This window comes from Lytechinus variegatus, chromosome 13, assembly GCF_018143015.1.
Source record: "Lytechinus variegatus isolate NC3 chromosome 13, Lvar_3.0, whole genome shotgun sequence".
NCBI lineage: Eukaryota > Metazoa > Echinodermata > Echinoidea > Temnopleuroida > Toxopneustidae > Lytechinus > Lytechinus variegatus.
The window spans coordinates 21,161,165-21,173,210 of NC_054752.1; the positions used below are offsets into that span (position 1 = coordinate 21,161,165).

The following is a 12,046-nucleotide window of genomic DNA, read 5'->3' on the forward strand; positions in this document are numbered from 1 at the left end:
GAAGATGTCTATCTACGCCTGCTATGGACTTCATGTAAGAAAAGCGACCACACCCCGCTTCCATCAAACCACCATCACCTCAATCATCACCCTTTTGAAAAAAAGCTACTCCTGTAAGAAATTGAAGTCCGAGTCCACGCCCAAGCTAATATCTCTCACACCTTTTAGGGAAATGTCGTCTAATTGGCGACCGGTGGGAGCGAAATTTGACGACGAATTCTGATCAACGTTTCACTACGATGATCGTCGTCGTTATTTTTTTTTGCCTCTCAAGGGGGGGGGCAGGGCCAGATGTTCCCCCACCTGGATCTGCCATAATCATATATTTTTTCAGCGTTTGTATCACAACTAAGGATTTCATTGAAGTTACAATAATGGCAAATTTACAACCCCGTCCTGACCCCCGTCCCATTACACACCCTCTCAAGAAAAGCCAATTCTACCCCCCTCCCTGGTTTTCTCGAAATGGTGCGGCCACTCGCGATCTACCCCGCTGTCGTCACACCCATTTAAAAAATATGTACAGAAATAAAAACAACGGCATTATCATCTCTATTGATATAGGCAGCATCTTCATCATGATCGAGTTGAGTTGAATTAAAAAGATTAAATGTCTAATGACCAAACGGTCGAACAAAATACCTTATGCATCGACATCTTCGCGCCGCCATCTTAGAGGCTGAAGCTATACTGCCTTGCATGCGTTGGTGATCTGCAGCTGGCGCATCTGTGACAACTCTGTTTAATGCGTGTTCCTATATCCTCTGAGGGAGGGGGCTATGAGATAATGACGTCACGCATATGCATAAAATTCTCGGCAAAAGTTACTACCCATCATCATCGATCGTCACCACCGCTATCATCACCATGCATTGTCACCAACACCACCTTCATCATAATCATTATCATCACCACCATCGTCGTCACACTGCAAAAACTCCGGTGTTGATTTAACACCAGCCAGGAATCTATATTATGTAAACACCAGAGAAGTGTTAAACAACACCAGTTTCGTTTTGGTATTACACCAGAAAGGTGTTTATACAACACCAATTAATATTCAAACAGCATCGGTTTGATTCCAAACTGGCGTTGTTTCAATACTTCTCTGGTGTGGACATATATAGATTCCGGGCTGGTGTTAAATCAACACCGGAGTTTTTGCAGTGCACCGTCAACACCGTTGTACCTATCATTACACCCACCTCCACCATAATACATGATTAGCTCCATCACCACCACTAAGATCATCTTCATCAAATGTACAACCGATTTCTAAATTTATATCCATCCGCTTTAATTTTGAGGTAATTTCGACTTTATAATGATCTTCACCATGTACCCCAATGAAGCCTAAATTTTTCTTAATATAAGCTTCTTTCATGAATTTGGATGTACATTTCAGTTTTTAAAGTTTTTAAATTGTTGATGCATTATTTTCATATTTGTTTAAATTCATCTAATTATGTTAAATTACTAGAATTTTTCGAGAATACAAGGCTACTCAATTACGCACTCCGTGAAACATTTATTTTTGCAATTTTTCCATAACTTTCTACACGATATTCAGATGTTTGCAATTTATTTCTTAAAACACTATTCTTCATACCAAGAATTTCAACTTCAAGTAGAACAATATATAAGTTTATACGCAATAGTTTATCATGTCTCCAAATTTTACTAGAATATTGATTGGTTTTTGGACGTTTCTTTCAAAAAATATTTTTTTACTTTCAATGTTGCTGCGGTTATGATTTACATCAAATATGTCACTGTTCATCGGCGGATCCAGGGGGGGTGCGCAGGGTGCGCGCGCCCCCCCTAATATCTGAGCGGCGCCTTCGGCGCCGCTCAAAATTTATTTATTTATATTTATTTATTTATTAATAAAGAAAATAAAAAAAGTAAAAGAAAGAAAAGGCGCCGCTTGAAAAATTAAAAATAAAGGAAAGAAAGGGAAAAGGCGCTGCTTAAAAAAAATTATACACTGATATAACATTAGCAACAGTAAAGGAAAGACTATCCCCAGCAAAGCGTAATCATATCATCTTCCTTATTTTTTCTTTTAACTACCCTTTTCCCAACAACTTCGCCGGTAGCAGTGCGCTGCCTGCATATAACTGGCGCCAATCAAGAATAATCAGCGCCACCTTAATCTAAATCGGCGCCGGACAAGAATAATCAGCGCTATTTAGTTATAAATCGGCGCCAGTCAAGAAAAATCGGCACTGCCAGAGTCTTAACCGGCGCCGATCAAGAATAATCGGCGCCTCCTGGTTCTAGATCGGCGCCAGTCGATTATGGATTGCCGCTGCCTGAATCTTACGTAACGTCGGTAAAAATAATCAGTACTACTTGTTTAAATCGGCGCCGGTCAAGACAAATCGGCGCTGCCTTTGTCTTAACCGGCGCCACCTAAATTTAAATCGGCGCCGGTCAAGAATGATCAGCGTCCCCTGATTTCAATAAATAAGCGCCGGTAGAATAATGAAGAAGGGCCTATTGCTAACCAAATCTAGATCGGCGCCGCGGTCAAGAATGATCGTTTTGCCCTCCCCCAATAATTCCGAATGTGCAAAAACAATAAGATGGTAATGTTACACAGAAATCAGCAAACGAGATTGAGCTACACAACTCGTTCTTTATTAAAAATCGTGCTCAAATTATCAGATTGGAACATAAAATTTTTCAGCTCGCGCTTCGCGCTCGCATCATTTCTGTAGCAAAACCCCATACTTTTCATGATTAAATAGGTGAATAGAATGTCCCGTTTTTAGTTCTGAACCTCAAAAGAACTCCCGCTTCGATTTGCAATAATCTTTTGTTGGATATAATCTTGTTCTTTATTAAAACGTACATTAAACTGTAATGTTTTCAGATCGAAATATCAAAATTTTAAGCTCGCGCTTCGCGCTCGCATTTTTTTTTAGATACCCATCTTAATCATTGGTACCAAGAATGCTTAGAATACCAAGCTTTCTGGTCAGAATATAAGTAAATTTCAGCTCGCCCTCGGCACTCGCATTATCTGTGTAGTGAGATATGTATCCTCCTCATGAGTTACTACAAACAGTCCTAAACAGGCACCTTTTTCCTGTTTTCAGGTCAGTATACTTTAAAAATTTAAGCTCGCGCTTCGCGCTCGCATTAATTTGTCGGTGAAATATGTGTCTCTATCTCATGAGTCATGTATATCTATATGATATGAGTCATATATATATATATATATATGCATGTGTGTGTGTGCGTGTGCGTGTTTTGACAGGGTCAGGCATTACCCCTTTTCTTTTTCAACATTTTCTTTTATGGCGCCGGTGAAGTGCAAAAATATGTGCGCCGCTCGGCAGTGCGCCCCCCCTTTCGCCAAAAGCTGGATCCGCCTATGCTGTTTATGTTTACATATTATGTTTTTACTTTGTAAATCTTTCTTAATTCAGCTACTGGCTGCGATAAAATGATAATAAAACCTTCAATAAATCATCTCGATCATTACCATCATCGTCATTATTACCACCACAATCATCATGATCATCGCCATCATCACATCGGATTAGGAATACCATTTTAATTATTAAATTAATGGAAGTGTATTATCTTATCTCATCAAATCCATACCGATTTTTCTTGATTGTAATCTGTCAGGTTTGTATAATAGGCCCAGCTTGCAGAAGATGACTCAAAATATACCATCTCTGCGGTCGAGTTATACTCCTCCAAAAACTCCATAACTTCGTCGAGAAATGCATCGGTATCACTGATATCGGCCGGTTGACTTGGAGGCACAATGATAGCGAAGGCGATCAGGAGAAGAATCAGATTGCGACTCGGAACACCCATGGTGGTAGGCTGTTTTGCGTAGTTGGTGATTTGTACCGTCATGTGCCTCAAATCAACACGAAATCAGCCAAGCGATTGACGGCAGTTTTACATATGTATATTCTCTTAAAGACCTTTAATGGCATAATGATGTTTATTTTCAGAGTATTACTGGTAATAAAAATCTAAATGCATATTTGCAGAATTTACAACTTATTTTATTACCCACTATTTTTTTCGACCCCTGAAAATGACAAATAATAAATTTATGCCATACTTATACTTAGTGTAATTTGGTCACTTGGCAACATTCATTCAATTCTGACCCCCCCCCCTCCCACACACACACAGACAGACGCACTTTTCTTTCTTTTTTTTCATATACTTGTATTTGCATAATTTATATAATAGTAATACCAATATGTTAGTACAATTATGAATTCATGTAAGAAATCAGAACAACTTAATTTAAACCACGCGTTAGAACATCCTCTCCTTCCCTCACATTACTTTACTATGAATTTTGTTATGAATTGAATTGACTCGTTATAATCCATGTGCATATTATCACTTGTTTTATGTTTGTTTATGTATATATATTCATTTTATGTTGCATTTAAAATGTTCGTCTAGAACAGATAACCTGGGCTAATTTTAATTGTTTCCCTTTTTATCAATAAAAGGTGATTAAAAAAAATTAAGTTTTTTTCAAATGAAAGCAATGATAATCTCTATTCTTTTCCTTTGGCAGCATTTTTGTGGCTTCATGTATTTCCTTTTCTTATCATAAAGAAGATGTCTGCCTGCTATGGATTTCCGTTAAGAAAAGACCACACCCCGCTTCCACCAACACCACCACCACCCCAATCAGCACCCTCTTGAAAAAAAAACAGCCACTCCTGTAACAAATCTTAGTCCGAGTCCACGCCCAAGCTAAAACCTCTCACACCTTCGAGGGCAAAGTCGTCAAATTGGCGATCGGTGGGAGCGAAATTTGATGACGAATATACCTGTCTGTCGTCAGGTCTTTGTGTTTCTGACCAACATTCACTACGATAATCGTCGTCGTCATTTTTTTTGCGTCTCAACAGGGGGGGGGGGGGGCATGGGCCAGATGTGCCCCCAACCTGGATGTGCCATTGCCGTAATCATAATATTTTTTCAGCGTTTGTATATGGTTCCATGTGCTTTTTAGATAAAATAGAGACCTGTTTGTTTTAAAACATTCCAAGGTGCAGACTTCAAAACAAGTTTTACATTCGAATTAAAAAGATGGAAAATAGGAGTACTCGGTAAATTTTCGGAAAGCCACGTCTTCATCATTTATTATCCTCGCGATCACCACCACCACCACCACCACATCAGCATCGTCATCCTCACCACCGTTGTCTTCAATATCATTATCATCGTCCTCATTGTCATCATAATCATCACCACCTGCACAACAACTATCATCATCATTATCACCGTAATCATCATCATCATGATCATTGCCATCATCGTCGTTATAACCACCGTCATCATCATCGTAATCACCATAAGCCCTAAATACCTCTTTCTCTTGATTGTAATCCGTAAGATTGGTTGAGTAAGCCCAACTCGCCGACGAGGACTCAAAGAACACCATCTCTGCTGTCGAATTGTACTCGTCCAAGAACGCCAAAGCTTCTTCTAGACGGGTATCCCGACGATCACGACCTCCGTCGACATCATTGATGCTGACCAGTTGGGATGGAGGAACAACGACGGCAATGACGATGGCGAGAAGACACAAAATGTGCCTCCGGGAATCCATGATCGCTTCAAATTGTGATAGGCTTTGATTTGAATACTCGTCCTGATATTCTGCCTATAGCTCTTTTTTTTCCTTGACCAACTCGAAAGATAAAGAATATAAAACTTTTAAGGACCACTTGTCTGGACTCTCTTTATCTGTTTAATAGACTATCATGACAGATAGATATTTATTTTCCACTGCAAACGTCTTTTTCTGTAAGTTCGTCGTTGATAATTTGTAGTTGGTTTGTTCAGCGCAGCGGGCAGGAAGATCTGTGCACATTCTTTCAGGCGTGGATCCAGAGAGAATGAGGCGAGTGGGCTTTGCCAAACCTACGACCCCTATTTTATTATCTACCTACCTATCTATCTATCTATCTATCTATCCATCTATCTATCTATCTATCTACTATCTAGCTCTCCCCTATCTATCTATCTATCTATCTATCTATCTATCTGTATATCTGTATATCTATCTATCTCTTTATCTATATATCATCTTATTTATTCATTCATTTATTTATCATATTTATTCCTTTACTTTTTTTGCGTATCATGTCTTTATAATGGGAAAATGCTATCCGTGAGAGGCAATAACCTGACTTTTTTTTCGTTTTTCTCCCATTTTTGGGATGTCATTTCTTGTACGGGAGCATCCAGCCCCTTTCTTGCAGCTGCTCATTCCAGGATCGCCCACTACATTATTGATCTCTTGATGTTTTCCTTTTCTTTTTTTTATGTTGTTTTTCTGTTTTTTGTTTTTGTTTGGTATTTTTTCTGGGGGGGGGGGGACATCGTCATTCGTCCAATCTCCCTCCCTCTCTTTTGCAAATCATTTGTATCTACATGCAAAGAGATAAAGTGAATAATAGCATAGGGGGGGGGGGCTGGAATTGAGAAATTCATTAATTATGCACATTTTGACCCCCGTTCCTTTACTCACCCTTTCAAGAAAAGCACCACTATCCCCCCCCCCGGGTTTCTCGAAATGTTGCAGCCACTCGCGTTCTTCCCCGTTCCACGAACGCAAACTGTCGTCACACGAGCGTAAAAATCTCTATTAATAGAGGCAGCATCTTCATCATGATCGAGTTGAGATGAATTAAAAAGATAAATGTCTAATGACCAAACGGTCGAACAATATACCTTATGCATTGACATCTTCGCGCCGCCATCTTTGAGGCTGAAGCTATTGCCTTGCATGAGTTGGTGATCTGCAGCTGGGGCATCTGTGACAACTCTGTTTAATGCGTGTTCCTATATCCTCTGAGGGAGGGGGCTATGAGATAATGACGTCACGCATATGCATAAGGTGTATAATCTATGTACACTTGCTTGTCGGTACCATGATAATTCTCCGCAAAAGTTACGACCCATCATCATCGATCGTCACCACCGCTATCATCACCATGCATTGTCACCAACACCACCTTCATCATAATCATTATCATCACCACCATCGTCGTCACACTGCAAAAACTCCGGTGTTGATTAAACACCAGCCCGGAATCTATATTATGTAAACACCAGAGAAGTGTTAAACAACACCATTTTCGTTTTGGTATTACACCAAAAAGGTGTTTATACAACACCAATTAATATTCAAACAGCATCGGTTTGATTCCAAACTGGTGTTGTTTCAATACTTCTCTGGTGTGGACATAGATTCCGGGCTGGGGTTAAATCAACACCGGAATTTTTGCAGTGCACCGTCAACACCGTTGTACCTATCATTACATCCACCTCCACCATAATACATGATTAGCTCCATCACCACCACTAAGATCATCTTCATCAAATGTACAACCGATTTCTAAATTTATATCCATCTGCTTTAATTTTGAGGTAATTTCGAGTTTATAATGAATCTTCACCATGTACCCCAATCAAGCCTAAATTTTTCTTAATATAAGCTTCTTTCATGAATTTGGATGTACATTTCAGTTTTTAAATTGTTGATGCATTATTTTCATATTTGTTTGAATTCATCTAATTATGTTAAATTACTAGAACTTTTCGAGAATACAAGGCTACTCAATTATGCACTCGGTAAACCTTAATTTTGCAATTTTTCCATAACTTTCTACACGATATTCAAATGTTTGCAATTTATTTCTTAAAACACTATTCTTCATACCAAGAATTTCAACTTCAAGTAGAACAATATATAAGTTTATACGCAATAGTTTATCATGTCTCCAAATTTTACTAGAATATTAATTGGTTTTTGGACGTTTCTTTCAAAAAATATTTTTTTACTTTCAATGTTGCTGCGGTTATGATTTACATCAAATATTTCACTGTTTATGTTTACATATTAGGTTTTTACTTTGTAAATCTTTCTTAATTCAGCTACTGGCTGCGATAAAATGATAATAAAACCTTCAATAAATCATCTCGATCATTACCATCATCGTCATTATTACCATCACAATCATCATGATCATCGCCATCATCACATCGGATTAGGAATACCATTTTAATTATTAAATTAATGGAAGTGTATTATCTTATCTCATCAAATCCATACCGATTTTTCTTGATTGTAATCTGTCAGGTTCGTATAATAGGCCCAGCTTGCAGACGACGATTCAAAATATACCATCTCTGCGGTCGAGTTATACTCCTCCAAAAACTCCATAACTTCGTCGAGATGTGCATCGATATCACTGATATCGGCCGGTTGGCTAGGAGGCACAATGACAGCGAAGACGATCAGGAGAAGAATCAGATTGCTACTTGGCACACCCATGGTGGTAGGCTGTTTTGCGTAGTTGGTGATTTGTACCGTCATGTGCCTCAAATCAACACGAAATCAGCCAAGCGATTGACGGCAGTTTTACATTTGTATATTCTCTTAAAGACCTTTAATGGCATAATGATGTTCATGCGTATTACTGGTAATAAAATTCTAAATGCATATTTGCAGAATTTATAACTTATTTTATTACCCACTATTTTTTTCGACCCCTGAAAATGACACATACTAAATTTATGGCATACTTGGCTTAGTATAATTTGGTCACTTGGCAACATTCATTCAATTCTGACCCCCACACACACAGACAGACAGACGCACTTTTCTTTCTTTTTTCATAAACTTGTATTTGCATTATTTATATAATAGTAATACCAATATGTTAGTACAATTATGAATTCATGTAAGAAATCAGAACAACTTAATTTAAACCACGCGTTAGAACATCCTCTCCTCCCCTCTCATTACTTTACTATGAATTTTGTTATGAATTGAATTGACTCGTTATAATCCATGTGCATATTATCACTTGTTTTATGTTTGTTTATGTATATATATTCATTTCATGTTGCGTTTAAGATGTTCGTCTAGAACAGATAACCTGGGCTAATTGTAATTGTTTCCCTTTTTATCAATAAAAGGTGATTAATTAAAAAAATGAAGTTTTTTTTTTCAAATGCAAGCCATGATAATCTCTATTCTTTTCCTTTGGCAGCATTTTTATGGCTTCATGTATTTCCTTTTCTTATCATAAAGAAGATGTCCGGCTGCTATGGATTTCCGGTAAGAAAAGACCACACCCCGCTTCCACCAACACCACCACCACCCCAATCAGCACCCTCTTGAAAAAAAAGCCTCTCCTGTAACAAATCTAAGTCCGAGTCCACGCCCAAGCTAAAACCTCTCACACCTTCGAGGGCAAAGTCGTCAAAATGGCGATCGGTGGGAGCGAAATTTGATGACGAATATACCTGTCTGTCGTCAGGTCTTTGTGTTTCTGACCAACATTTCACTGCGATAATCGTCGTCGTCATTTTTTGCGTCTCAACAGAGGGGGGGGGGGGGATGGGGGCACGGGCCAGATGTGCCCCCAACCTGGATCTGAAATTGCCGTAATCATAATATTTTTTTAAGCGTTTGTATATGGTTCCATGTGCTGTTTAAAAAATAGAGTAGGCCTGTTTGTTTTAAAACATTCCAAGGTGCAGACTTCAAAACAAGTTTTACATTCGAATTAAAAAGATGGAAAATATGAGTACTCGGTAAATTTTCGAAAAGCCACGTCTTCATCATTTATTATCCTCGCGATCACCACCACCACCACATCAGCATCGTCATCCTCATCACCGTTGTCTTCAATATCATTATCATCGTCATCATTGTCATCATAATCATCACCACCTGCACAACATCTATCATCGTCATCATCATCATCGCCGTCATCGTCGTTAAAACCACCGTCATCATCATCGTAATCACCATAAGCCCTAAATACCTCTTTCTCTTGATTGTAATCCGTAAGATTGGTTGAGTAAGCCCAACTCGCCGACGAGGACTCAAAGAACACCATCTCCGCTGTCGAATTGTACTCGTCCAAGAACGCCAAAGCTTCTTCTAGACGGGTATCCCGACGATCACGACTTCCGTCGACATCATTGATGCTGACCAGTTGGGATGGAGGAACAACGACGGCAATGACGATGGCGAGAAGACACAAAATGTGCCTCCGGGAATCCATGATCGCTTCAGAATGTGATAGGCTTTGATTTGAATACTCGTCCTGATATTCTGCCTATAGCTCCTTTTTTTCCTTGACCAACTCGAAAGATAAAGAATGTAAAACTTTTAAGGACCACTTGACTGGACCCTCATCTGCTTAATTGATTTTATTGCAAATGGGTATTTATTTTCCACTACCCTATCCACTGCAAGGGGTAAGCAGTAAGTTCGTCGTTGACAATTTGCAGTTGGTTTGTTCAGCGCAGTGGGCTGAAAGATCTGTGCACATTCTTTCAGGCGTTAAGCCAGAGAGAATGGGGAGAGCGGGCATTGCCAGACCTACGACCCCCTATCTATCTATCTATCTCTTTATCTGCATATTATCTTATTCATTCATTCATTTTATTTATTCCTTTACCTTTTTCTATCATGTCTTTATAATGGGAAAATGCTATCCGTGAGAGGCAATAACCTGACTTTTTTTCGCCTTTTTTCCCGTTTTTGGGATGTCATTTCTTGTATGGGAGCATCCACCCCCTTTCTTGCAGCTGCTCATTCCAGGATCCGCCACTACATTATTGATCTCTTGATGTTTTCCTTTTCTTTTGTTTTAGGTTGTTTTCTGTTTTTTGTTTGTCTTAGTTTGTTTTTATTTCTGTGGGGGGGGGGGGGATATCGACACTTGTCCAATCTCCCCCCTCTCTTTGCAAATCATTGTATCTACATGCAAAGAGATAAAGTAAATAATAGCACAATGAAAAGGTGCAAAATCCAGTGTGGATTTTCCAACAAAAAAAAACCGAACACGTCCCGATCAAAACAGAAAGACGCAAGTCAACGGTGTTTATTAGCATTTAAGCCATTTCTATATAGACAGCCGTTGGTAGCTTATCATTTAATTGTGGGGTTTAAATTCCGTCATAAAATAATCATGAAGATAAAATGCTATCGATAGATGTCTAAAGGTCAGTCGCTGTATAAGTCAAATCCGTACTGCTGATGTTAGGGGTTCTAGCTTGGCTTTAATCTCCGATCTAGATTACCGGGCCCGAGATTCGCATTTCTCTCAAGTAAACCCGGGAAATAAACATGAAATGTGTTACAGATATGATTACTTATTCAATTAAACGGATACAGAAGTGTAATCTGTCAATTTATAAAATAGATAAACAAAGCTTAACGTAATATGAATAAACATGAAAGCACAAGAAATTGTCAAAGTTGCTAAATTATGTTTTGTAAAAAAAATCACATTTTAAATAATTTACCGGTGCATCAGGAAAAAACAGTGTTACACTCCAAAAAATATTGGGTACAAATGCTCCATGAGGGTAATTATTCTTTCGGGCAGTTTATTTATCCAGTCTGATGATTTTTTCCAATCCTTACTGGACAATATGCTTCCAGTATTGGGTACAATACTGCCCCAAATTGGTTGGACACGTTGTTACCCTCTTGGTGGTAAAAACATTACCCAATATTTTGTTTATAGTGTAGCCCAAGTGTGTATCAAACCGAATATGAGCATAGCCTGATTAGAAGTGTGACATATAGTAAATAGATCCTATCATAAATAGACCAAGTTTTTATTAGATTAGAAAAAAAAAGATGATAGTTCATCAGAGGAATATGATCTTATACTATCAGATCACGAGTCGTGTGGTCCAGTGGTTAGAGATTTGGACTCATAATCGGAAGGTCGTGAGTTCGAATCCCCACTGTGCCACTGTCTCCACTTTGATAAAAAAAGGTCCGAGAGTAATATCTGTCGTCTATATGGTCAGCCGCTATGACTGATTAACCAAGACGTAAACTGTTTCCTTGTAAATTGGTTAGAATACCAGCTTGGCGTTTACCACCAAAAATGCTGTCCTGCCGAGTTCCTATGGGAGTTATCATAAACAGAAACAGAAAATGGGTAACCCCGAACATCAGGTATCAGACAAAGGAAATAAACTGGGAAAACTGCATTATTTC

The 12,046-nt window shown here is 38.7% G+C and overlaps 1 protein-coding gene across 3 annotated transcripts in view; it reads right to left on the minus strand.

The window, feature by feature from the left end:
* The window catches only part of LOC121426318 (angiotensin-converting enzyme-like), a 37,833-nt gene extending 29,432 nt beyond the window's left edge, over window positions 1-8,401 (minus strand). The window contains exon 1 of one of the 3 annotated variants that reach the window (XM_041622572.1): window positions 8,123-8,401. In XM_041622572.1, coding sequence (XP_041478506.1) covers window positions 8,123-8,386 — 264 coding nt within the window. In that variant the 5' untranslated portion in view covers window positions 8,387-8,401. Of the gene's footprint in view, window positions 1-3,615; window positions 3,639-5,368; window positions 5,671-8,122 lie in introns of those variants that run through there. The other 2 variants (XM_041622573.1, XM_041622574.1) reach the window with 2 other exon arrangements.
* Between the last annotated feature and the right edge of the window lie 3,645 nt (window positions 8,402-12,046).